At 46.9% G+C, this 26,718-nt stretch overlaps 1 protein-coding gene across 2 annotated transcripts in view; it reads left to right on the top strand.

Annotated features, from left to right (window-relative positions):
- The first annotated feature begins 10,084 nt into the window (after positions 1-10,084).
- LOC116991542 (ras and EF-hand domain-containing protein-like) overlaps positions 10,085-26,718 on the top strand; it is a 50,303-nt gene continuing 33,669 nt past the window's right edge. For both annotated transcript variants that reach the window (XM_033050226.1, XM_033050225.1), the window contains exon 1: positions 10,085-10,633. In XM_033050226.1, the coding sequence (XP_032906117.1) occupies positions 10,320-10,633 (314 nt within the window). In that variant the 5' untranslated portion in view covers positions 10,085-10,319. The remainder of the gene's footprint in view (positions 10,634-26,718) is intronic.

Here is a 26,718-nt window from a genome sequence, read left to right as displayed (position 1 = left end):
CCCTAGTGTGTAGGATAGTGCTAATGTGCGCAGACTCGGTGGGCCGAAGGGCCTGTTTCCGCGCTGTATCTCTAAACTAAACTAAACTAAACTAAACTAAACTAAACTAAACTAAGGTTCATCCAAATCATTTGCTATGAACTGAGGTCAGAATATGAACTGGGCTTCTCAGATATTATAGCATCATACAGCATGGTAACAGGCCTTTCGGCCCAACTTGCCCACACTGGCTAACATGTCCCTGCTACAATAGTCTGCCACCTGTCTGCGTTTAGCATAAAATGATCAGCTTCAAAGATAAATTGTCACAACAGTTTCACCTGAATGTGGTTCTTAGTTAATTAATATGTTGCTTACCTTGGTGATGAAATTTAAACAGCAAACATAGAAACATAGACAATAGGTGCAGGAGTCGGCCATTCGGCCCTTCATGCCAGCACCGTCATTCAATATGATCATGGCTGATCATCCAAAATCAGTACCCAGTTCCTGCTTTCTCCCCCATATCCCTTGATCCTGTTAGGCCTAAGAGCTCTCTCTTGAAAACATCCAGTGAATTAGCCTCCACTGCCTTCTGTGGCAGAGAATTCCACAGATTCACAAGCCTTTTGTAATTTGTACTGTTTGGTAATGTTTGTAATGTTTTCAGTATCATTAATCAACAAATATGAATCCCATAAGGATTTTATCAATGGTTGTAAGACGAGGAGTATGTGGTGGGGTGTGGAGATAGTTTTTGTGGCAGTAAAACAGAGATGCCCCTTGTATGAGACACAAGGGACTGCAGGTGCTGGGACCTGGAGAAAAAAAAACAGGGTGTTGGAGGAACTCAGCGGGTCAGGCAGTTGAGATGTACTGGTGTCAGGGGTTACGGGGAGAAGGCAGGAGAATGGGGTTAGGAGGGAGAGATAGATCAGCCATGATTGAATGGCGGAGTAGATCATTTTTACATTTACCGAGCCAATTAACCTCAAGCCCGTACGTCTTTGAAGTGCGAGAGGAAATCGAAGATCTCGGAGAAAACCTACGCGGTCACGGGGAGAACGTATAAACTCTGTGCAGACAGCGCCCGTAGTCAGGATCAAACCCGGGTCTCTGGCGCTGTGAGCGCTGTGAGGTAACAACTCTACTGCTGAGCAATGTTCAAATATTTGATATTAGGTGGTTGGAAAAAGGGCCTTGGGGAATGGTACTGAAATGTGTTTAAGCTGTGAGCTAAAACCCTGCATGTACTGCCTGACAATGCTACACAGACAGATCCAATGGTGACTTGGTAAATACAAATATTGTAGAGGATAAACAGCTGCAGGGATAGTGGCGGCACTAACATGGCATTACATTCTCCTCTGTGCTGGATGATTCCTCGATTCCTCCAGCTTCGTTTTCAAGACATCTAAAAATGCTCACCCTTCCTCGCGGGCTCTCTCTGGAGCTTCCACAATGAACGGACAGGGCAATGGGTGAGAAATGCCATTGTAGATACCTCTGTCATTACTGGCCATTTATGGTCAGGTTTACTGTGAGGCCTCAGCAGTGGCGGTGAGATCACGCGGGAATGGGGCCTTGGCTGTGGTGAAGCCTCGCGGGTCGACCCGCGGTCTACGGTCGATGAGAGGGTGGAGGAACCACCATGGGGGGGGAAAACAATAGAGGAGCCGGCGTGGGGGGGGACACTGTGTGGGCGGTGGGGGGGGGCGGGGCGGGGGGGGAGCAATGGAGGAGCCGGCCTACTTTGTAACTTTGTCAGTGCCGCTATTTGTATACATTGGGTTTACAAGCAAAGAATCTCACTGTGCCTTGTCACATGTGGCAATGAAGTGATTCACAGTCAAGGTGGCGCAGCGGTAGAGTTGCTGCCTTACAGCGAATGCAGCGCCGGAGACCCGGGGTTCAGTCCCAACTACGGGCGCTGTCTGTACGGAGTTTGCACGTTCTCCCCGTCACCTGCGTGGGTTTTCTCCGAGATCTTCAGTTTCCTCCCACACTCCAAAGGCGTACAGGTTTGTAGGTTAATTGGCTTGGTAAATGTGAAAATTGTCCCTAGTGTGCATGTAGGATGGTGTTAATGTGTGGGGATCGCTGGTCAGCCGAAGGGCCTGTTTCCGCGCTGTATCTCTAAACTAAACTAAACTAAAGTGCTTACAAACTGGTCAGGGACAGGATTGCTCGTCCACACCCCTTGCGTTCTTGCTGGTAAAAGACTAACCGCAGCTCGTAGCTTCAGTCTGAGGAAGGGTCTCGACCCGAAGCGTTACCTATCCATGTCCTCCACGGACACTGCCTGACCCGCTGAGTAGAGTTTAGATTAGTTTAGAGATACAGTGTGGGAACAGGCCCTTCGGCCCACTGAGTCCGTGCCGACCAATATATTCTGTGTTATCCCAGTTTTACATCCTACACAGTAGGAACAATTTCCAGAAGCCTATTAACCTACAAACCTGCACGTACGTCTTCGGAGTGTGGGAGGAAACTGGAACACCCGGAGAAATCCCACGCGGTCACAAGGAGAACGTGCAAACTCCATACAGACAGCACCCGTAGCCGGGATCAGCATTTTATGTCACATCTCTAGACTGTGCCCACATATTGCCTTGTGGGATTGCACACCAGGTCCACAGATGCTGAATATCCCTTGGGCTGAAGGGCCTGTTTCCACACTGTATGACTCTATGACCCTGATGACAACTGAGTACTAGCCAACATACCTTTATTATAAAAACAATCTCATGAAGCAATTCCTGCTGTGATGTATTTTGTGTTGCGCAGTGTCATTTTTCACTTGGTTTGAAAAGATGAACCAGTTACACCGGATGTCTGATGGTGACACACCTCAACGGCCCTCTCTATTTACCACTTTAACCATGGCTACTACTTGGGAGTGGTTACCTACTGAACAGGCTTTTCTGAGAATACTCACTTGACATCACTGGCTCAATATTAACCATTTCTAAGAAAGATATTGTCAGGACTCTCAACGTTCCACATCTCAAAGCTCCACTGTGATTTTCCTGTTCAAGAAGGAACTGCAGATTCTGGAAAATCGAAGGTAGACATAAATGCTGGAGAAACTCAGCGGGTGCAGCAGCATCTATGGAGCGAAGGAAATAGGTAACGTTTTGGTCTGAAGAAGGGTTTCGGCCCGAAACGTTACCTATTTCCTTCGCTCCATAGATGCTGCTGCACCCGCTGAGTTTCTCCAGCATTTTTGTGTACCTACTGTGATTTTCCTTACTGTCTGAAGAAGGGTCTCGACCAGGGATGCTGTTTGTGTTTATCTACTTGTGATTTTCCCATTGATTTGTTCCCATTTCCTATTTTATTGCAGGCGAATGATTTTAAACAAGGAACTGTAGGTGCTGGTTTACACAGAAAGACACAGAGTGCTGGAGTAACTCAGCAGGTCAGGCAACATCTCTAGAGAACATGGATAGATGATGTTTCGAGTCAGGACCTGAAGAAGGGTCCTAACCTGAAACGTCACCTATCCATGTTCTCCAGCGATGACCCTGGTTCAACGGGTGCTGTTTGAACGGAGTTTGCACGTTCTCCCTGTGACCGCGTGGGTTTTCTCCGGGTTTTCCTCCCACATTCCATAGACGTGCAGGTTTGCAGGTTAATTGGCTTCTGTAAATTGTCCCTGGTGTGTAGGATAGAACTATTGTACAGGTGATCACTGGTTGGTGTGGACTCGGTGAAATAAAGGGCCTGTTTCCAAGTTGTATCTCTAAACTAAAACTAAACATTCCACAGCCATTGAAGTACTTTTTCAATCATGGCACATTAACAATTTGCTATTCAAGTGTCACGCTTATAAAAATGTGAGGTTTGCTTTTAAGGGTGGCACGGTGGCGCAGCGGTAGAATTGCTGCCTCACAGCGCCAGTGACCCGGGTTCGATCCTGACTACGGGTGCTGTCTGTACGGAGTTTGTACATTCCTCCCATGACCTGCGTGTGTTTTATCACGGGTGCTCCAGTTCCCTCCCACATTCCAAAGAAGTACAGGTTTGTAGGTTAATTGGCTTGGTATAAAAGTAAATTGTCCCTTGTGTGTGTAGGGGATCGCTGGTCAGCACAGACTCGGTGGGTCGAAGGGCCTGTTTCTGCCCTGTATCTCTTAACTAACAACTAATCTAAAATTCCATGAATAATTCCCTTCCCAAATCCAACCTGTGGAACATGTGTCACTAGCATGATAGGCACGAAGTTATTGTTTTATGTGGCATACCAAACTGACAGTTTCGACAAGTAGTATCAATGTTATAATCAAGTTGATGTTTTCTGTACACTTAAAATTAACTGCAGGGTTATTGGGTTTAAACTTCAGCTGGGTGAACAATGGCACCTTCTGCCAAAGGTTACTGCCGGCTTATGGAAGCATAAAAACATAGACTATAGGTGCAGGAGTAGGCCATTCGGCTCTTCGAGCCAGCACCGCTATTCAATATGATCATGGCTGATCATCCAACATCAGTACCCTTCTTCTTGCATATGGCGTGCACAGCCTAAAGTTGGACAACTTGTTCTATTTGTTCTTATTTGATTGTGCACGCCAGGTTGATTGCATTAGTTGAAACAGGGCGGACCACCTGAAGGTTGCAATCTCCCATCCCAATCAGTACCCCATTCCTGCTTTCTCCCCATATCCCTTGATTCCGTTAGCTCAAAGAGCTAAATCTAACTCTCTCTTGAAAACATCCAGTGAATTGGCCTCCACTGCCTTCTGTGGCAGAGAATTCCACAGATTCACAACTCTCTGGGTGAAAAAGTTTTTCCTCATCTCAGTCCTAAATTCACGGGACGACAGATGGCACAATGGGCTAAGTGTTCGGCTGGCAACCGGAAGGTAGCCAGTTCGAATCCCGCTTGGAGTGCATACTGTCGTTGTGTCCTTGGGCAAGACACTTCACCCACCTTTGCCTGTGTGTGAATGTGTGTGAGTGATTAGTGGTGGTCGGAGGGGCCGTAGGCGCAGATTGGCAGCCACGCTTCCGTCAGTCTGCCCCAGGGCAGCTGTGGCTACAGAAGTAGCTTACCACCACCGAGTGTGACTGAGGAGTGAATGAATAATGCGATGTAAAGCGCCTTGAGTATTAGAAAGGCGCTATATAAATCCCATCCATTATTAAATGGCCGCCCTCTTATTGTTAAACTGTGACCCCTGGTTCTGGACTCCCCCAACATCAGCACGCCTTCAAATATCTCCTTCAAATATTTGCCACTGGGGACAAGTTGGGCGACACTGATAATGAATTGACTCCGGCACTTAAGCTGAATTTATACCTCACCTCTCTGTTCATTGATAAAGTAATTGTCAGCCAGAAATGAACAAACATGAGCTGACCACAAACAGTGAGTCAGCAAACCGTGATTCTGCCTCAGAGTGTCCCTCCATTGATTTAAAGGGAGTAAGACTACAGTGATGTAAACAAACTACTGACATAAAGAATTACAAATATTTCACATTAATGGGATTACGTGTGAGGAACAAAATGAAGGTAGTAACAACTCAGTTGGATACGTCCCTGTCACCTGAAGGATTCAATTTTGGGCGGCACGGTGGCGCAGCGGTAGAGTTGCTGCCTTACAGCGCCAGAGACCCGGGTTCAATTCTGATTACAGGTGCTCTCTTCACCCGAGCTACAGGGAGAGGTTAGGCAGGCTAGGACTTTATTCGTTACAGCGCAGGAGGATGAGGGGAGATCTTGTAGAGGTGTATAAGATCATGCGAGGAATAGATTGAGTAGATGCACAGTCTTTTACCCAGAGTAGGCAAATCAAGAACCAGAGGACGTAGGTTTAAGATGTGGGGAGAAAGATTTAATGGGAACCTGAAGGGCAACTTTTTACACTAAGGGTGGTGGGTGTATGGAACGAGCTGCCGGAGGAGATAGTTGAGGCAGGTACTATCGCAACGTTTAAAACACATTTGGACAGGTTAATGGATAGGATTGGTTTAGGGGATATGGGCCAAAAGCAGGGTGGTGGGGCTAGTGTAGATGGGACATGTTGGTTGGCGGGGGCAAGTTGGGCCGAGGAGCCTGTTTCCATACTTTGGACTCGAAGACTCCGTAATGAAGCTAAAAGAGATTTAATAAATGCAACAATTTAATCCATATTAATTTACATTCAACCATATTCTTAAACTTGCAGAATATATTTCAGTGGCGGTGATAATGAAGCTATTATACACGTGGTCAGAATGAATCATCAGTATTGTGGTTGTTACGCAGTTAGAGAGAGTGAATCAATGCACTGCAGAATGCCAGTCTGAGCCATAGAGTCTTTAGACTTTAAAGATCCAGCGAGGACACAGGCCCTTCAGCCCACCGAGTCCACGCCGACCAGCGATCCCCGTACACTAGCACTATCCCACACACTAGGGACAATTCACCATTTTTTTACAAAAGCTAATTAACCTATAAATGTACACGTCTTTGGAGTGTTGGAGGAAACCGGAACACCCGGAGAAATACTACGCGGTCACTGGGAGAACGTGCAAACTCCGTACAGACAGCACCCGTAGTCAGGATCGAACCTGGGTCGCTGGCGCTGTGAGGCAGCAACTCCACCACTGCGCCACCCCATCTGGGAGTTGGGAATCTGCATTTATAAGAAACAATTTGCAAGACCTGCACATTGATGCTGGGGACGGAGATAACTGTGAGATGATTCTATAGAGCAGTGGACACAAAACTGGACGGCATGAGTTCAAACAAGAAATCTTACATTCAGGAAACAATTCTTCAAACAAAGAGCCCAAACCTCAGAATCATTTAACAAGTGGAAACAAGGGACCACAACCCAGCGATACAACTTGAATGAGGTATTTCCCCCTCAATTAACACCAGCAGAATAGTACATTAGCATTCCAATCCTCGTATATGCTTCTGAGCTGTGAGGAAAGACAGATGCTGTGTTTCTCTGCACAGCCATGTAACTGTACCTTAGAGTGTAGAAACAAGGAACTGCAGATGCCGCTGGTTCATATACAAAAGGATTTTTTTTTAAATTACATTTTGTAATTTTCCAGCTTTCTTCTCGCCCCAGCAGAGACATGGCCAGACATAAAATGCTGGAGTAACTCTGTGGGCCAGGCAGCATCCCTGGAGAAAATGGATTGGTGATGTCTTGGGTCGGGGCCCTTATTCTGTTTGAAGAAGGGTCCTGACCTCAAACATTACCTATCGATTTTCAGTCTGAAGAAAAATCTTGACCTGAAACGAGACCTATCCATGTTCTCCACAGATGCTGCCTGACCCGCTGAGTTACTCCAGCACTCTGTGAAACGTCACCTATCCATGTTCTCCACAGATGCTGCCTGACCCTCTGAATTACTCCAGCACTCTGTGAAACGTCACCTATCCATGTTCTCCACAGATGCTGCCTGACCCGCTGAGTTACTCCAGCACTCTGTGAAACGTCACCTATCCATGATCTCCACAGATGCTGCCTGACCCGCTGAGTTACTCCAGCACTCTGTGAAACGTCACCTATCCATGTTCTCCACAGATGCTGCCTGACCCGCTGAGTTACTCCAACACTTTTACTCCAACATTTTGTGTCCTTTTGTACTTTAACAGTGAATTAGTTGTTAAAACACTTCAGCTTGCTTCCAGTGCCTGGTTTCATTCATCACCTCCAATGCTCTCTGTGTGGAGTTTGCATTAACCTCAGCGACTGTCATTTACTTTGGACCGTGTCTGGTACTATGGTTGCTAATTTATTGTTAAGTGTGGCACAGCTGGTGGAGCACCAGAGACCCAGGCTCGATCCTGACTTAGGGTGCTGTCTGTGTGGAGTTTGCATGTTCTCTCTGTGACCACTGGGTTTTCTCTGGGTGCGAATGGTTTTCTCCCACATCCCAAAGACGTGTGGGTTTGTAGGTTAATTGGCTTCTGTAAATTGCCTCTAGTGTGTGTAGGGAGTTGATGAGAAAGTGGGATAACAGAACTAGTGTGAACAGGTGATGGAAGGTCAGTGTGGACTCGGTGGGCCGAGGGGCCTGTTTCCATGCTGTACCTTTCAACCAATTAGTCAATATTTTTTTTATTATTATACATTATCGGTATGTTATTGCGTTTAGGAGCCCGTTCACCTGCTGCAAATAAGAATTGGATTCTAACGTTGCCAGCATGTATAACACAGTCACAAGGAACTGCAAGTGCCAGTTAATAAAGACAGAAAGTGGTGGAGTAACCCAATGGGTCAGGAAGCATTTCTGGATAGAGACACAAAGAACGAATGAATGAATGAATGAATGAATGAATGAATGAATGAATGAATGAATGAATGAATGAATGAATGAATACTTTAGCAATGAATACTTTGTTGTCACAATGTGACAAGTCACAGTGAAATTCTTTGTTTACATACTCAAGGTATGCGAATAGTGGCCACGTAAAGGGTGCTGACAAGGTTACAAAGAATCTGTACCAGCTCCCTCTTTGTTCTCTCCCCCCATTCTTCCCCCCATCGGTCCACATCGGCGTGACCAAATGCAGACTGGGTGACCGTTTTGCAGAAGACCTTCGTTCAGTCCGCCTGGCCCCAGTACCTGATCTCCCAGTTAACTCCCCTTCCCATTCCCACACTGATCTTTCTGTCCTAAGCCTCCTCCATTGTCAGAGTGAGGCAAAAGGTAAATTGGGGGTACAGCATCTCATATTTCTCCAGGGCAGCTCACAGCCCAGTGGTCTGCATATTGAAGGAAGGCACTGCAGATGCTGGTTTAAACCAAAGATAAACACAAGAAGGGTCTCGATCTGAAACGTCACCCCATTCCTTCTCTCCAAAGATGCTGCCTGTCCCGCTGAGTTACTCCAGCATTTTGTATCTATCTTCGGTATGAATATTGATTTCTCTAACTTCAAGTAACCCTTGTATTCCCTCTCTCTCCATCCCTCCCCCACCCAGGTCGAACCAGCTTCAAAGTCATCTTGTTGAGATTGTCTGTATTCATTTTCATCTATCCCACAGCTACCAATAGCCTGTTTCCTTTATCATCGGTACTTTTTTTACATATCTATCATGAATTCGTTCTTTATCTCTCTACATCACCGTCTATATCTCTCATTTCCAATTCCCCCGATTCTCAGTCTGCAGAAGGGTCTCGACCCGAAACATCACCCATTCCTTCTCTCCAGAGTCGCTGCCTGTCCCGCTGAGTTACTCCAGCACTTTGTGTCCATCTTCGGTGTAAACCGGCATCTGCAGTTCCTTCCTACACAAGTTTCACACAAAGGGTGGTGGGTGTATGGAACGAGCTGCCGGAGGAGTTAGTTGAGGTTGGCATTATCGCAACGTTTAAGAAACAGTTAGACAGGTACATGGATGAGACAGGTTTGGAGGGATATGGACCAAACGGTGGGACTAGTGTAGCTGGGACATGTTTGGGCAGGTTGGGCCGATGGGCCTGTTTCTGCGCTGTGACTCTGTGATATTTGCGTTCAGGTGAGGGATTTTTTTTTCAGTGGACAAAGACCGGAGATTACTCCAGCACATTGTGCCTCGACTTTAACGATCATACATTCTCCACCCTTGCAGCACCACCTGGATAATATAAGGGTGTATATTCGCTTGGGTCTGAATCCTCCCGGCTCACCCAACGCCGGCTGAATCACCTGGGCAGTGGCGATTGGTAACTGCGAATGAAACGTCAAAGACTGTTTGAGGTTTGTGGAGCTGGACTGGTGGATTGTTTCCGCGGCGCCGCTAAAGGCAGGGCGAGCAGTCAGGAACCAGGAAGAGTTTGTACAACTTTACTCAACACATCGAGGAGAAATCTGGTGCCCTGTGTGTCACCTGGTAGAGATTTAGTGTAGACTTGAGCCTGAATCCTGCTTTCCCGCGGTGGACTCAGGCTCTGTCTGTCTGTCTGACTCTGTCTGACTGACTCTGTCTGACTGTATTTCTGTCTGCTCCTCTCTCTCTCTCTGTCTCTCTCTCCCTGTCCCCCTCTCTCTCTCTCTACCTGTCTCGCTGATTCTGTTTGTCTGTCTCTCTCTCTCTGTACCCCTGTCTGTCTCTCTCTCTCTCTCTCTCTGTACCCTTGTCTGTCTGTCTGTCTGTCTGTCTCTCTCTCTCTCTCTACCTGTCTTTGATTCTGTCCGACTCTCTCACTCTCTCTGTACTGTCTCTATCTCTCTCTCTGCCTCTGCCTCTGCCTGTGTGACTCTCTGTCTGCCCCGATTGCATGACCGTGTTACTCCTGGAGCTGTTGGCCGAGGGCCACTGACACTTTCCGTGTGACCAGGGGTTTGGTTCGAGGCGGGGAGGGGAGGGGAGGTGGTCGGGTCTCCAGGCCAGCAGGGCAGGCGCGATGAGCCGGCCGGACCTGCGGAGGCTTTTCTCGGCGTGTGACCTGAACCGCTCCGGGGAGATCGAGCTGGAGGATTTCCGCGGCGTTTGCCGGGAGCTGGGGGTCTCCAGTTGGCAGGTGTCGCCGCTCTTCAACAAGCTGGACGTGGACAACGACGGCTCCATCAACTTCAACGACTTCACGGCCGGCTACGAGGAGGTGTCCGAGGTCCTTCACCTCTCCTCCCTCGGCAGCGACGGCCCGCAGGCGGCGCATAGACTCGACCACGATGAGCTGCAGGAGAGGTTCGGGGATGGGGTGCAGTTCCTGCGGAGGTAGGGACCCGCCGACCGCTCCATGCCCTCCCCTCACCTGCCCTCACCTGCCCTCCCCTCACCTGCCCTCCCCTCACCCCCCCTCAACTCATCCCCCCTCACTGGCCCTCACCTGTACTGTTTTTTTAAAGTTGCTGTTTTTTCCCCCTTTCCCTTCCTCCCACAATATGTAATATGTAAAAGAATATGTGATTCTGTTCCATTCTGTTTGTTGTTTGTTTGTTTGTTTGTTTGTTGCACAAAGTCCGCGAGCATTGCCACTTTTCATTTCACTGTACATTCTCGTATGTGTATGTGACGAATAAACTTGACTTGACCCCCTCCCCTCATCCCCTCACCTTCAGAGTGAAGAAAGGTCCCGACCCGAAACGTCACCTATCCATGTTCTCCACAGATGCTGCCTGACCCGCGGAGTTACTCCAGCACTCTGTGTCTATCCCTCCTACACCTGACACCACATGGTCTCCTCTTGACTCCCCCTCACCTCACCCTCCCTCCTTCACTCTCACTCCTCACTTCATCTCACCCCTTGGCTCCCCTTCATTTCAACTCCCTCCTGCATCTCACCCCCTCTGCTCCTCTCAACCCCTTCACCTGACACCCCTCACCCCCCCCTGACCCCCACCCTCTCGCCTCTACAAGTCCCTTTCTCCTTGTCTCCTTTCCTCATCACCCTCACCTCAATTCTTCACCACATCCCGCCCCATCCTTCTAGTCCCCTCTCTCTCCCTCTCTCTCCCTCTCTCTCCCTCTCTCTCCCTCTCTCTCCCTCTCTCTCCCTCTCTCTCCCTCTCTCTCCCTCTCTCCCTCTCTCTCCCTCTCTCCCCCTCTCTCCCCCTCTCTCCCTCTCCCCCCCTTTCCCTCTCTCCCCCCCCCCCTCTCCCCTCCCCCTCTCTCTCCCTCCCTCTCCCCCTCTCTCCCCCTCTCTCTCCCCCCCCCTCCCCCCCCCCCCCCCCCCCCCTCCCCCCTCTCTCCCCCCCTCTCTCTCTCCCTCTCTCTCCCCCTCTCTCATTTCCTTCCCCCCATCTTGTTACACCCTGAATGGACATTGCCATCTATTTGGAAACAATGGGAAGGTGTGATGTTGTTCTATAAATATTTACCATGGAATCAATGTGTGGAACTTGGAGCTGCTGTTCACCGTGTGTCTGGCACGCTGATCTTTGGCAGACACATGATGTTTGGAATCAAGAGAAAATGCATTCCGATAGTGTCGTTCACCAGCCTAGTGAACATTGACTTCTCTAACTTCAAGTAACACTTGCTTTCCCTCTCTCTCCGTCCCTCCCCCACCTTAGTTCACCGACTAGTTTCACTGTCCTCCTGATAAAGTTTTACTGATTGAACGCCTCATTGTCACCTTCCCCTCAGCTTACAAAGAAAGAACTGCAGATGGTGGAAAAATCAAAGGTAGACAAAAATGCTGGAGAAACTCAGCGGGTGAGGCAGCATCTATGGAGAGAAGGGTCTCGACCCGAAACGTTGCCTATTCCTTCTCTCCATAGATGCTGCCTCACCCGCTGAGTTTCTCCAGCATTTTTGTCTACCTCAGATAACAAATGATTTCAAGAGATGTATTCAAGATATATTCAGGAGAGGGTCAGATTTAACTCTTAGGTGCTAATGGAGTCAAGGGATATGGGGAAAAAAGCAGGAACAGGGTACTGATTTTAGATGATCAGCCATGATCATATTGAATGGTGGTGCTGGCTCGAAGGGCCAAATGTCCGACTCCTGCACCTACTGTCGATGTTTCTACATTTCCATTCTGCATTTTCCTTGCATTTCACACCTTACCCTTCCATATCTCATGTCTCCCTCTCCCCTTGACTCTCAAAATGAAGATAGGGTCTCGACCTGAAACTTTATGCACTCCTTTCCAGAGATCCTGCCTGTCCTTCTGAGTTGCTCCAGCATTTTTGGTCTATCTTCAGTGTCTGAAATATCTTGTGTGCATTGATCAATGTAATGCAAAAATAATAATGCCCGAGGCATGGTCTAATAAAGGCTGGCTAAACAAATGTGTCGGAAGGAACTGCAGATGCTGGTTTATGCCAAAGATAGACACAAAATGCTGGAGAACAGGTGTTCCACAAATCAGGGCCGGCAATTGATGATCTGAAGAAGGGTAGAGCCCACAATGGTCCATTGTTGGCTGGGGAAGGTGTGATTACAAGAGGGATCCAAAGATGCCTACAGTGGAACCTTGTCAGTCTTTGTCAGTGGAGGGATAATTAATAGGCTGTTAAATTGGGAAACGAGAGACTGCAGATGGTGGAATCCCAAACAAAATACAAAAGGCTGGAGGAACTCAGTTGGTCAGGCAACATCTGTGGAGGGAATGAACAGACAATGTTTTGGGTTGGGGTCTTTCTTCAGGCTGGTTGAGCGGTGGGTGGGGGACAACAGTAAACCCATGATAATCATGTATAGTCTTTTTGCTTAGTCATGTACAGTATAGTCTTTCCGCTGACTGGATATGGATTGCACGCAGAAAAACCCTTTTCACTGTACCTCGGTACACGTGATAATATCCCTCTACACCCTGCCTTCCATGGGCCTGTCTAAAAGTTATCTAACGCCACTATCGTATCTGCCTCCACCACCACCACCCCTGGCAGTGCGTTCAAGACCCCACCACTCTGTGTAAATAAAAACTTGCTCCGCACATCTCCATTAAACTTTCATCCTCTCACCTTACAGCTTCTAGTGTTGGACATTTCCACCCTATCTAGACTTCTCATCGTTTTAAATACTTCTACCAAGTCTGCCCTCAACCTCTGACATTGTAGGGAAAACAATCCAAGTCTATTCAACTTGGTTAGTGCGGGTATCATGGGTTAGTATGGGGCGAAGGCAGGAGAATGGGGTTGAGAGGGAAAGATTGATCAGCCATGTTTGAATGGTGGAGTAGACTTGATGGGCCGAATGGCCTAATTCTGCCCCAAGAACCTATGAATTGATGAACGTCTCCTTGCAGCTGAATCCCTCTAGTCCCGGCATTCATTGCACAATGCAGACAGTCCGTGTTAAACATTGACAGTCATTAATTACAGACATTAGGATATGCGGATAGTCCTGAGTAGAGTTTCAAGTTACAGTGACAGTGTTGCCACTTCAAAGGCATCATCATCAGTGAAGTGGCTGCTTGACATTTGACAACTGCAGTATGTGGGGAAGAGCTAGGCGTCGTGTAAAGGAAGGGAGGGGCAACATAGTAGCAAACGAACAACATGCCTTCAATGTGTAGGAAGGAACTGCAGATGCTGGTTTACACTACAGATAGACAGATAACACTACACTACAGTTTACACTACAGATAAGCTGGAGTAACTCAGCGGGACAGGCAGCATCTCTGGAGAGAAGGGATGGGTGACATTTCTGGTCAAGACCCTTCTTCAGACTGAGACTGAACGTGCCTTAAATAATTTATACTGCTTTTCTCAGGTGATAATACTGTAGCTTTTTAATAAATCTGACTCTCATATAAATGATTTGATTGCTGGTACATTGCAGTACACCTGGCCTAAGGTAGGAGTAAAGAAGGAACAGATTGATGTAATCTGAAAACTATTGTTACTAATTGGCACTTTGGTTCTATGTGGGTGAGGTAGACCATGATTATGCTGTATCTCCCTTGATGTTTCCGGCACAGTTCTAACTATAATTTACCACATTAGTTTAGTTTAGTTTATTATATTTGCCATGTGTACCGAGGTAGACAATAGACAATAGGTGCAGGAGTAGGCCATTCGGCCCTTCGAGCCAGCACCGCCATTCAATGTGATCATGGCTGATCATCCACAATCAGTACCCCGTTCCTGCCTTCTCCCCATATCCCCTGACTCTGCTATCTTTAAGAGCCCTATCTAGCTCTCTCTTGAAAGTGCCAAGAGAACCGGCCTCCACAATACAATATTTATTGTCATTTGAACCTCAGTGAGGCTCAAACGAAACAAGGAAATAGGCAACGTTTCGGGCCGAAATCCTTCTTCCTTCGCTCCGTAGATGCTGCTGCACCCGCTGAGTTTCTCCAGCATTTTTGTCTACCTTCGATTTTCCAGCATCTGCAGTTCCTTCTTAAACAATAAATATTGTATTGTATCGTCCACCGCCCTCTGGGGCAGAGAATTCCACAGACTCACAACTCTCTGTGTGAAAAAGAGTGTAAAGCTTTTTTGTTGCGTGCTATCCTGACAGCGGAAGGACATTACATGATTACAATCAAGCTGGCCACAGTGTACAGGTACAGGGAATAATGTTTAGTGCAAGATAAAGGCCAGTAAATTCTGATTACAGATATTCCACCTGATTGATGTCTTACTCGTTACTCTAAAATAGACACACAAAGCTGGAGTAATTCAGAGGGAACAGGCAGCATCTCTGGAGAGAAGGAATGGGTGACGTTTCGGGTTGAGACCCTTCTTCAGACCCTAAACTTTTACTCCGTGAGCTACCATCATAATGTGGCTGATCTACAAAATGCAGGACAGTCACCAGACTGCACTACTTTAAAAAAATATATATATTTATTTTATTAGAAGCAATTGTACAAGGAGAAAGTATCGACATGACAATTATACAATTTTCGTACAGCTTCAGTTTTAACATTTTATAAACTAATAGCTAAATCGGAAAGAAGGGAAAGGAGAAAGAAAAGAAAGAATTTCGAAAAAGGTACTAAAGAGAAAAAAGAAAAACCCCTGAACTAACGAAGAAGTGAAAGAAGCGGAGATATATCCCACTACCCTTCCCTAAGCCCGCTCACCCGACCCTAGCGTCGGTTTTGAATTTATGTTCAACCATTATGTTGTTGAAGAAATTCAATGAAAGGAGACCATATTTTGGAAAATTGATCAGACAAAACCAAGCCTTATTTTTTTCTAAATGTAGTGTATGCCTGCGCTACTTTAAAAGACCTCCTAAACCTGTGAACTCAACCACCAATATGAATAAGGGCAGCACGGTGGCGCAGCGGTAGAGTTGCTGCCTCACAGCGTCAGAGTCCCGGGTTCGATCCTGACTACGGGTGCTGTCTGTACAAAGTTTGTATGTTCTCCCCGTGAATGACTGGGATTTCTCCACATTCTCCCACACTCCACGGACATGCAATGCAGGTTAATCTGCTTTGGTAAAATTGTAAATTGACCGCAATGTGCCGGATAGTGCTAGTGTGCGGGGTGATCGCTGGTCGGCGCGGTCTGGGTGGGTCGAAGGGCCTGTTTCCACGCTGTATCTCTGAAGTCTGAAGCTCTAGGTGAGTAGAACATCACTATCTACAGATTCCTCTCCAATTTGCTCACATCCTGCAGGTCTGGCAGCATCTCTGGAGAACATGGACAGGTGACATTTCAGGTCGAAAACCTCCTTCAGTCCCTGAGTCAGAGTCCCTGAGTCAGAAGGGTCTCAACCTGAAACGTCACTTATCCATGTTCTCCAGAGATGCTGCCTGACTGGGGCGAAAAGGATACTGGCTGATTAGTTTAGTCTAGTTTGAGTCTAGTTTAGTTTAGTTTAGTTTAGTTTAGATTAGTGTAGTGATACAGCATTGATAACAGGCCCCTTCAGTTCACCAAGTCCACACCAACCGTTCACATGAGTACTGTGTTGCCTCATCCACTGCCTACACACTAGTAGCATTTCACAGCTGCCAATTAACCTACAAATCCACACGTCTTGGGATGTGGGAGGTACCTAGAGAATCCACGCGGTCACAGGGAGAACGTGCAAACTCCACACAGACAGATGCCGTGGTCAGGATTGAACCAGAGTCTCTGGCGCTGAAAGGCAGCAGCTCTGCCAACCCCGCCGCCCTGTTGAGTTATTTCTTCCTCTCAAGAATCAGAAGTAGTGTACAACATCACCCTGACTATAGCAGTGTTGACATCTTTGTTCTAACTAATCTCTGTCCAGGGCCAGAATCAGCACGTTTCAGTTTTATAGACGACAGAGTTAATGGTGCCGTCTATATGAATATCATGTTCCGGAGAGGAGTGAGATGAGAAACATTATGTTTATTCCATTGAGTACTTCATCAGTGACCGAGAAATAAGTTTCAGAGTCATAGATAGAATCATAGAGCATAAAAACAGGCCCTTCGGCCCAACCTGCCCATGCTGACCAATATATGTGTAGGAAGGAATTGCAGATGCTGGAAGATAGACACAAAATGCTGGAGTAACTCCATGGGAGAGGCAGCATCTCCGGAGAGAAGGAATGGGTTTCAGACCGAAACCCTTCGTCAGACTGCCCCATCTACACTAGTCCCACCTGCCTGCGTTCGGCTCACATCCCTCTAAACCCGTCCTATCCATGTACCTGTCAAAATGTTTCTTAAACGTTGCGATAGTCCCTGCCTCAACTACCTCCTGTGGCAGATCGCTCCATACACTCGCCACCCCCTTGTGGAAGAAAGAGGTTGTTCTCCTTTGTTAGCTTAGAAGAAATAAATCCTCAACCTATAACCTCTGGTTCAATAGAATGAGGTCACCCAAGAGAATAGGCGAGCTCCACTTGAATCTCTGGAGACTTGAAAAACTGCTATTTATTGCACTGTTGGGAATGGAAGCTTCAGTAGTTATGCAAGTACTTGGCAGAAGTGTACTGAAGTGTTGCGTACACCCTGAAGGCGATATACCACAAGATTTATGAGGCTGCTACCTTTATGTTGATCTTTGACTTCAACCTTCGTGAGGGAGAATGAACAGAGAGCCAAGAGCAGGCATTAACTCTGACATCAGGTGCGCTGGCACATTTCTGATTGTAGAAGGATGAGAGGGCATCTTATTGAAACATATAAAATTATTAAGGGATAGGACACGCTAGAGGCAGGAAACATGTTCCCGATGTTGGGGGGAGTCCAGAAACAGGGGCCACAGTTTAAGAATAAGGGGTAAGCCATTTAGAATTGAGATGAGGAAATACTTTTTCACAGAGAGTTGTTAGTCTGTGGAATTCTATGCCTCGGAGGGCGGTGGAGGCCGGTTCTCTGGATGCTTTCTAGAGAGAGTTAGATAGAGCTCTTAAAGATAGGGGAGTAAAGGGATATGGAGAGAAGGCAGGAACGGGGTACTGATTGTGGATGATCAGCCATGATCACATTGAATGGCGGTGCTGGCTTGAGGGGCCGAATGGCCTACTCCTGCACCTATTGTCTATTGTCTATAATGTGATGCAGTGCAAGGATTAGGAGGTTGGTCATGCATTGGGAATTGGACCTGGTTTCCTGATTCAGTCAGTCTATGGAAAGGGTTTAATAGAGGGTAAACACAAAAAGCTGGAGTAACTCAGCAGCATCTTTGGAGAGAAGGAATGGGTGATGTTTCACAGCTTAAGGATAAGGGGGAAATCCTTTAAGACCGAGATGAGAAAAACATTTTTCACACAGAGAGTGGTGAATCTCTGGAACTCTCTGCCACAGAGGGTAGTTGAGGCCAGTTCATTGGCTATATTTAAGAGGGAGTTAGATGTGGCCCTTGTGGCTAAAGGGATCAGGGGGTATGAAGAGAAGGCAGGTACGGGATACTGAGTTGGATGATCAGCCATGATCAGATTGAATGGCTGTGCAGGCTCGAAGGGCCGAATGGCCTACTCCTGCACCTATTTTCTATGTGTCTATGTATCTATGTTTCGGGTTGAGACCCTTCTTCACACTGAGAGTCAGGGGAGAGGGAAACTTGAGGTATGAAAAGGTACAAAGGACAAAGATATGAAAAGAACAAACTTAAGCCAGCAATGATAATCAATGAAAGGTGGAGCCCACAATGGTCCATTGTTGGCTGTGTAAAAGGTGATAATGAGTGGATACAAACAGTGAAACCCAGCAGGACGGTAGTGAAACTACTAGGACAACTAGGGTGGGGGAGGGAGGGTAACCAATTTTGGTTACGTATAATTGCTCTTGTACCCAAGCCCTCTTGTAAAACATGGTCTACTTCCCACTTGGCTTTGTAAGTACTTGCAGTGAAGTTTGAGTGATTCATACACAGAGATAGCCACATCCCTCAACGTCAATACTTCGCAGAGCCTCAGCATTTAGAGGTTGTTGCCTTTCGCACTAGGTCGGTCACACTGGGTGATCTCACACATTTCCACATCATACGACGACTGTAATGTCCACACCTATTCATTTAGCCTCTCTATCTTGCCTGGAGTCTCACTGCATCCTCCGCCAATCCCACACTGACGTACATCACCACCACTTTGCCTCTCTTCATGTCATAGTCATTTCTTCATTCGTACGGGTGTCAGAGGTTATGGGGAGAAGGCAGGAGAATGGGGTTCGGAGGGAGAGATAAATCAGCCATGATTGAATGGCAGAGTAGACTTGACGGGCCGAATGGTCTAATTCTACTCCTATTCCTTAAGGCCTTATAGGAGCAGAATCCAGGCCATTCAGCCCATCGAATCTACTCTGCCATTCAATCGCAGGTGATATTTCTTTCCCTCTCAACCCATTCTCCTGTTTTCTCCCCATAACCTTTGACACCCTTGCTCATTAAAAATCTGTCAATCTCAGTCTCAAAAACACCCACTGACTTGGCAATGAATGAATGTATGGCAATGAATTCCACAGATTCACCACCCTCTAACTAAAGAAATTCCTCCTCACCTCCTTCTTAAAGGTACATCCTTTTATTCTGAGGTTGTGCCCTCTGGTCCTAGACTCTCCTAAATCATCTACATTGATTGGATACCGCTGGGATCCCACTAGTCACTGGGAATATCAAGCACTGTCCACGATCAATCCCGTTTTAGTTTTAGTTTAGTTTAGTTTAGTTTTGGTCACGGGGAGAACGTACAAATTCTGTACAGACAGCACCCCTGGTCAGGATCGAACCTGGTTCTCTGACGCTGTGAGGCAGATACTCTACCGCTGCACCACCATGCCGCTCCTTTTATTTCCTGACATTTCATCAACCAACCTTTCACAGTGTTGGGATGAAGGATAAAACCAGAGCACCTGGAGGAATCCCGCACAGTCGCTGAGTGAACATGCAAACTCCACAAAGGCAGGACTGGTAGTCAGGATTGAATGTAGATCGTCGGAGGTATATTTGGTCTACCACCTCCGGTTGGTACGGTGGCGCAGCTGTAGAGTTGCTGCCTTACAGCACCAGAGACCTGGATTCAATCCTGACTACGGGTGTAGTCTACACGGAGTTTATATGTTCTCCCTGAGACCGCGTGGGTTTTCTCCGGGAGCTCTGGTTTCCTCCCACACTCAAAGATGTACAGGTTTGTAGGTTAAGTGACTTCTGTAAGCGATCGCTAGTGTGTAGGATAGAACGTGTGTGTGTGTGTATGATCGCTGGCCAGCATGGGCTCGGTGGGCCGAAGGGTCTGTTTCCACGCTGTATCTCTAAACTACAACTAAACTAAATTAAACACCGAGCCACTTTGCCAGCCTTTAGATTTTAATTCAAATATTCAACGATGAATCGATGATACTTTACGTGCAACTAGGTACAGTAAGACTCTTTATTTTTGCATACAATCCGGTAAAATTATACAGCAGACTTCACCTGGGCAGTACAAAGGGAGTCGCCATGTTTCCAATACAATACAATTTATTTGTCACTTGAACCTCATAGAGGCTCAAATGAAATGTTGTTTCTGCAGTCATACACACAAGAAAAAAAGACCCAAGACACAACACAATTTACACAGACATCCATCACAGCGCATCTCCTCCTCGCTGTGATGGAAGGTAAAAAAACGTATCTCTCCCCTGCACTTCCCATTCCCCTCCCGATGTCAGAGTCAAAGTCAAAGCCCCCGGCGGGCGCTAGCAAAGTCCCGCAGCCATTAACGCCGCGCCGGGCGATGCAAGGCCGCGCTCCGGGTCTTGTTGTTGGAGCCCCCGGCGGGCGCTAGCAAAGTCCCGCAGCCATTCCAAGCCGCGCCGGGCGGTGATGTAAGGCCCCGCTCCAGGTACTCCTCGACCCCGCGACTCGGGCGGGAGAAGTCGCCATTGCGGAAGCCCCGAAAAGCGGTCTCCCAGCAGGGACCCGCGGGCTCCCGGTGTCACCGTCCACCGGACCCGCGGCCGGAGCCTCCGAATCCCCGGGGGTCGGGCCACAGCAGCTCACTACCACAGCTCCTCCCGCTCCGAACTCGGCCAGCTCCATGATGGTAAGTAGCTCCGCAGCTCCGCGACTGGAGCCCTAGGTCGTTCCTGCTGGAGGCCGCTCCACGGTGCAGCCCCAACGACAACGGAGACCCGACAGGGAAAAGGTCGTGCAGGGGAAAGATTTTAAAAGTTTCCCCCCCGCCCCCCGCCACACACACACACACACACACACACACACACACACACACACACACACACACACACACACACACACACACACACACACACACACACACACACACACACACACACACACACACACACACACACACACATACCCCATCAAAAAATAAATAAAAACTACATTAAAACGGGACATAAAATAACAAAAAGACAGACGGACTGCAGAGGCCGATGCGACGTGAGTCACACACAAAAAAAAAAAAATTCTTAGTACAGTCTTATCTTCCCATAATGATGAAGCATGGATGTTGTTACACGTGGCTGCAGGAGATCCCGCACAGGGTCCCTCTACCTTCTCGACGCCCCCCCACTGGGTCCCTCTAGTTTAGTTTATTGTCACATGTACCGAGGAAAAGCTTGACAATGAAAGGGGCCCCACTGGGCTTGGTGGCCCTTCACCGGATCCCCATTCATTCTCGCTCCCCCCCCCCCCCCCCCCCCCCCCCCCCAGTCAGGCCCCTCTTTATTCTCAGCGAAAACCCTGATTTCACATTAAATCGTCTTCTTTCGTGTCCATCTTCCATGTTACAAACGTTGACCTCGCTGTCATAGTTCGTCCTGAAAAGGACACAAGCTTCCGGTGACAATCAGTGGGAGCCATCACTTGTTCCAATAGATGATGGTGGTAGCAGAATTAGCTCAGGACACTTCCAGTTCCCAGCCCTTCTGCTGTGGGGCCCACATTAAATTAAATCATTTCAATACCTTTATGTAAAATCCTGTTTCTTAAAGGCCCTGGGGCTACCACAAGATTAATGATCCCTTTCTCATCGCACAATATTTGATCTAAAACAGAACTAAAACAGTTCAGGTATCCTAGTTACCATTTGTCATGTCAAACTCATTTGCAATATTACTGCAATATTACACCTCATAGTTCAAACGTATCACCCATTACGAGTAAGACCAAGGGTATGGATCGGCAACCTATAGTTTGCTCATTTCTGAGAATTTATTGACTATCCCTCGATACTGGTTTCGATATTGTTGGGCTTCTGGTTAGATGTTTGAGAGCTGTGAAGAATCAGGTACTAGTCACATCAGATTAGAACGTACCTATTCCCCGAGTACAAAAATAAACCAATTCTATTTTAAGACACAGAACGGCACAAAGTGCTGAAGTAACTCAACAGGTCAGGCAGTATCTCTATCCAACATAGATTGGTGACGTTTCAGGTCGAGACCCTTTTTCAGATTGATTCTTCTCGGGGAGACGAAAGCTGGAAGAGAGGAGGACTGCACATTTATAGAGTCATAGAATGACCCAGTGTGGAAACAGGCCCTTCGGCCCAACTTGCCCACACCGGCCAACATGTCTCAGCTACACTAGTCCCACCTGCCTGCGCTTGGTCCATATCCCTCAAAACCTGTCCTATCCATGTACCTGTCTGACTGTTTCTTAAACGCTGGTATAGTCCCAGCCTCAACTACCTCCACTGGCAGCTTGTTCCATGCACCCACCACCCTTTATCTATAATGGTGGAACAGCAGGTAGTACTGTTGCCAGGTTCAATACTGACCTCGGATGCTGCCTGTGTGGAGTTTGCACGTTCTTCCTCTGACTGCGTGGATTTCATCCGAATGTTCTGGGTATATTATTTAGTGCAAGATAAAGTCCACTTGAAACTAAGACACTGAATCTCTTTTGGAAATATGTTTTTGCAGTGTTGTCTAATTATCCAGTGAATGACAGAGGGCAGCATTGTTCCTGACAGACATTCCTGCTTAGATTAATTATCACAATAACTTAAATATCTCTTGAGAACACTCCCATGTCACATGTGACACCTGTATGGTGGTGAGTAGTCGCCCAAAGAGTCGTACCTTTTTCTGGTCTTCGCTGGATTTTCAACATGTTGAACATTTTCGGAGACCTGCTGCGACTATGACGGGTGCCAGCAAGTTGCCGAAAAAATCGCGTAAGTGGGACAGGCCATTTAGTGCAACCAATGACAGTCCATAGCTCATGACTGAGGTTAGTGTTGTGTAGTGTTCAAGAGCCTGATGGTTATTTGGAAGAAGCTATTCTTTGACCAAGTGGTCATAGTTTTCAGGCTCCTATACCTTCTGTGGGTCCCTGCTGATGCTGGCTGCCTTAATAATGTTTAATTTAGCATTGTGGCCAGCACAAACATTGTGGGCCAAAGAACCTGTACTTGTGCTGTGTTCCCTATAAATGTTGATGGAGAACCTGCCTCAACTACCTCCTCCGGCAGCTCGTTCCATACATCCACCACCCTGTGTGTGAAAATGGCTGTCCCTCAGGTTCCCAGTAAATCTTTTTCCCCCCTCATCTTAAGCCTATGCCTTCTGGTTCTTGACTGCCCTACTCTGGATAAAAGACTCTGTGCATTCAAATGTTTCCAGCATTTTCTGTTTACATTTCAGATTCCCAACATCTGCAGTCTTTTTAACTGCTACACTTTGTTGCTTGAATGAGCCATTCAGACACAGTTGGCCATTCTCTCTAACATCACAGCTTTGGAAAAACGTTGTTAACTTGCAGGTTTTCCAACTTTGAAAGGAAATGACTACATCATTAGGTGGCACGGTGGCGCAGTGGTAGAGTTGCTGCCTTGCAGTGCCAAAGACCCGGGCTGGATCCTGACTACGGGTGCTGTCTGTACTGAGTTTGTACATTCTCCCCATTACCTGCGTGGGTTTTCTCCAAGATAGAAACATAGAAAATAGGTGCAGGAGTAGGCCATTCGGCCCTTCGAGCCTGCACCGCCAATTAATATGATCATGGCTGATCATCCAACTCAGTATCTTGTACCTGCCTTCTCTCCATACCCCCTGATCCCTTTAGCCACAAGGGCCACATCTAACTCCCTCTTAAATATAGCCAATGAACTGTGGCCTCGACTACCTTCTGTGGCAGAGTATTCCACAGATTCACCACTCTCTGTGTGAAAAATGTTTTCCTCATCTCGGTCCTTAAAGATTTCCCCCTTATCCTTAAACTGTGACCCCTTGTTCTGGACATCCCCAACATCGGGAACAATCTTCCTGCATCTAGCCAACATCGGGAACAATCTTCCTGCATCTGCATCTTGATCTTCGGTTTCCTCCCACACTCCAAAGATGTACAAGTTAATTGGCTTGGTGCAAATGTAAAATTATCCCTAGTGTGTGTAGGATAGTGTTAATGTGCGGGGATCGCTGGTCGGTGCGGACTGGCTGGGCCAAAGGGTCTGCTTCCGCGCTGTATCTCTAAACTAAACTGAACTATATTACTGAGCTGTCCTCTCACCAACTAGAGAGCGGGCCTGAGCTATCTCATTGGAGACCCTCAGACTATCTTTAAATGGACTTTCCTGGACTTGCAGTAAACGTTATTCCCTTTATCCTGTAGCTGTACACTTTACAGCTCGATTGTAATCATGTACAGTCTTTTCACTGTCCGGATAGCAAAAAGCAAAAAGCTTTTCACTGTACCTCGGTACATGTGACAATAAGCTAAACTAAACCACAAAAAAAAATTAAATAGGTACAAAATGCTGAAGTATCTCAGCAGGTCAGGCAGCACCTATGGAGAAAATGGATAGGTGACGTTTCCTATCCACTTTCTCCAGAAATGTTGTCTGACCCGCCGAGTCACTCCAGCACTTTGTGTCTATCTTTGGTGTAAGCCATCATCTGCAGTTCTTTTATATTACAGTGAAAAAGTTTTGAATCCATCAGAAGGGTTTAAAGAAGGGTCTTGTCCTGAAACATCACCTATCCTTTCCTCCAGAGATGTTGCCTGACCCGCTGAGTTATTTCATCTTTTTGTGTCTATCTTTGGTTTAAACCAGCAGTTTCTTCTGCAGTTTCTTCCTACACTATTACAATCAAGCAGTCCACAGCGTATAGGTGAAGGATAAATTTATTCTTCTATTGTTCCAGTAGAGATTGATTCACCATTATAAGCATTTAATCTTCATTGACTGGGATAAACATTCAAGTGAATACCTTTATATAAATTGCCATTGCCCGATTCCCATTACAACCCTCATGGATAGCATGTTGTGTAACATTTATTGCAACTTTTAATAATCCCACTATTGCAGTGGTTATATCTGTCAGCTCTTGCCTTTCAAAAGTCTCATGACTGGAAAATATATTTCATAATCCCACAACTTGCGCACTGAGGCAACAAGCTGGGAATATTTGCAATTAATTGTAAACTTTGCGATGAGTTGTCCAAACGCCACACCTAAGGTAAAAAACATAATGACAGAAATCATTTCTTGTCCATACTTGTTTGAAAGGACTTGAAGGAGAAAAACAACACGTAGACAATAGATTCTGGAGGGAGCAACACAAAACAGATACCTGATTGAGTACACCAGCACTTTTGTGTACGTTTATATTGAAGATGAACAAAGTCATGAGAGGAATATTGAGAGTAGGCGCACAGAGTCTCTTGCCCTGAGTAGGGGAATTGAGAACCAGATTCAAGGTGAGGGTGGGGGGGGTGGGGGGGGAGAGATTTAATAGGAAACTGATGGATACCTGTTTTACACAAAACATCACCTATCCATTTTCTCTAGAGATGTTGCATGAACCGCTGAGTTACACTAGCATTTTGTATCTACATTTGGTGTCTGGAACGAGCTGTCAGAGGAGGTAGTTGAGGCAGGTACTATCGCAACATTTACGAAGCTTTAGACAGGTACATTCTTAGGACGTTCAGACGGATATGGGCTAAATGCAGGCAGGTGGGACTAGTGTAGATGGAGCATATTGGTTGGTGTGGGCAAGTTGGGCCGGAGGACCCATCTCCACCCTGTTACTCTGTGAGATCCATTCCAGTTAGGAACACATTTGTTGCCCTATAAAGTGGTGGGTGCAGAACCTCAACAAAAACAGCTGATGCTGGTCCAATCAATTAGTTCAAATTGAGAGATTGTTGCTACCTAATGTAAGGCAAAGGTACTGAGCAAGATTGCTCCCCCCCCCCCCCCCCCAAAAACCTATTCAGAGTAAAAAAATATATAAACAGAACGCGAACTGTGTAAAAAAAATCCTCTTACATTCTCAGCGTTTATACATCAATTAGTGTCATGTTCTGTAGTGTTCACAAACTAACTTTATATCAAGTACCCTTACCACTCATGTGCCCCCCTGGGGTGATTATATCAGACATTACTCCAGTACTTAAGAAGGAACTTCAGATGCTGGTAAATCGAAGGTAGACAAAAGTGCTGGAGAAACTCAGCGGGTGCAGCAGCATCTATGGAGCGAAGGAAATAGGCAACGTTTCGGGACGAAACGTTGCCTATTTCCTTCGCTCCACAGATGCTGCTGCACCCGCTGAGTTTCTCCAGCACTTTTGTCCACCCTCATTACTCCAGTACTTTGTGTCCGCCCTCGGTGTAAAGCAGCACCTGCAGTTCCTTGTCTCTACACAGTCAAAGATGTTTCTCACGTGTAAATGGTGAAAGTTATCTCGTCAAAGCTATTTAAGAAGGAACTGCAGCTGCTGGAACAATCGAAGGTAGACAAAAATGCTGGAGAAACTCAGCGGGTGAGGCAGCATCTATGGAGCGAAGGAAGAAACGTTGCCTATTCCTTCGCTCCATAGATGCTGCCTCACCCGCTGAGTATCTCCAGCATTTTTGTCTACCTTGGTCAAAGTTGGCTCGGTTGTTTCTCACCGTTTTATGACACCGGTTCAATGGATGTTAAACACAGCAGCGAAGCCCACGCTGACAATAAATCACAGGGGCGATAATGAACAAGTGCCACAGTGTGGGGATTCTGCCCCTCAATGTGCTGCAGCTGA

Source organism: Amblyraja radiata, chromosome 34 (assembly GCF_010909765.2).
Source record: "Amblyraja radiata isolate CabotCenter1 chromosome 34, sAmbRad1.1.pri, whole genome shotgun sequence".
Taxonomy (NCBI): Eukaryota; Metazoa; Chordata; class Chondrichthyes; order Rajiformes; family Rajidae; genus Amblyraja; species Amblyraja radiata.
The sequence above is the reverse complement of the archived record's forward strand: the minus strand, read 5'-3'. Positions and strand labels throughout refer to the sequence as shown.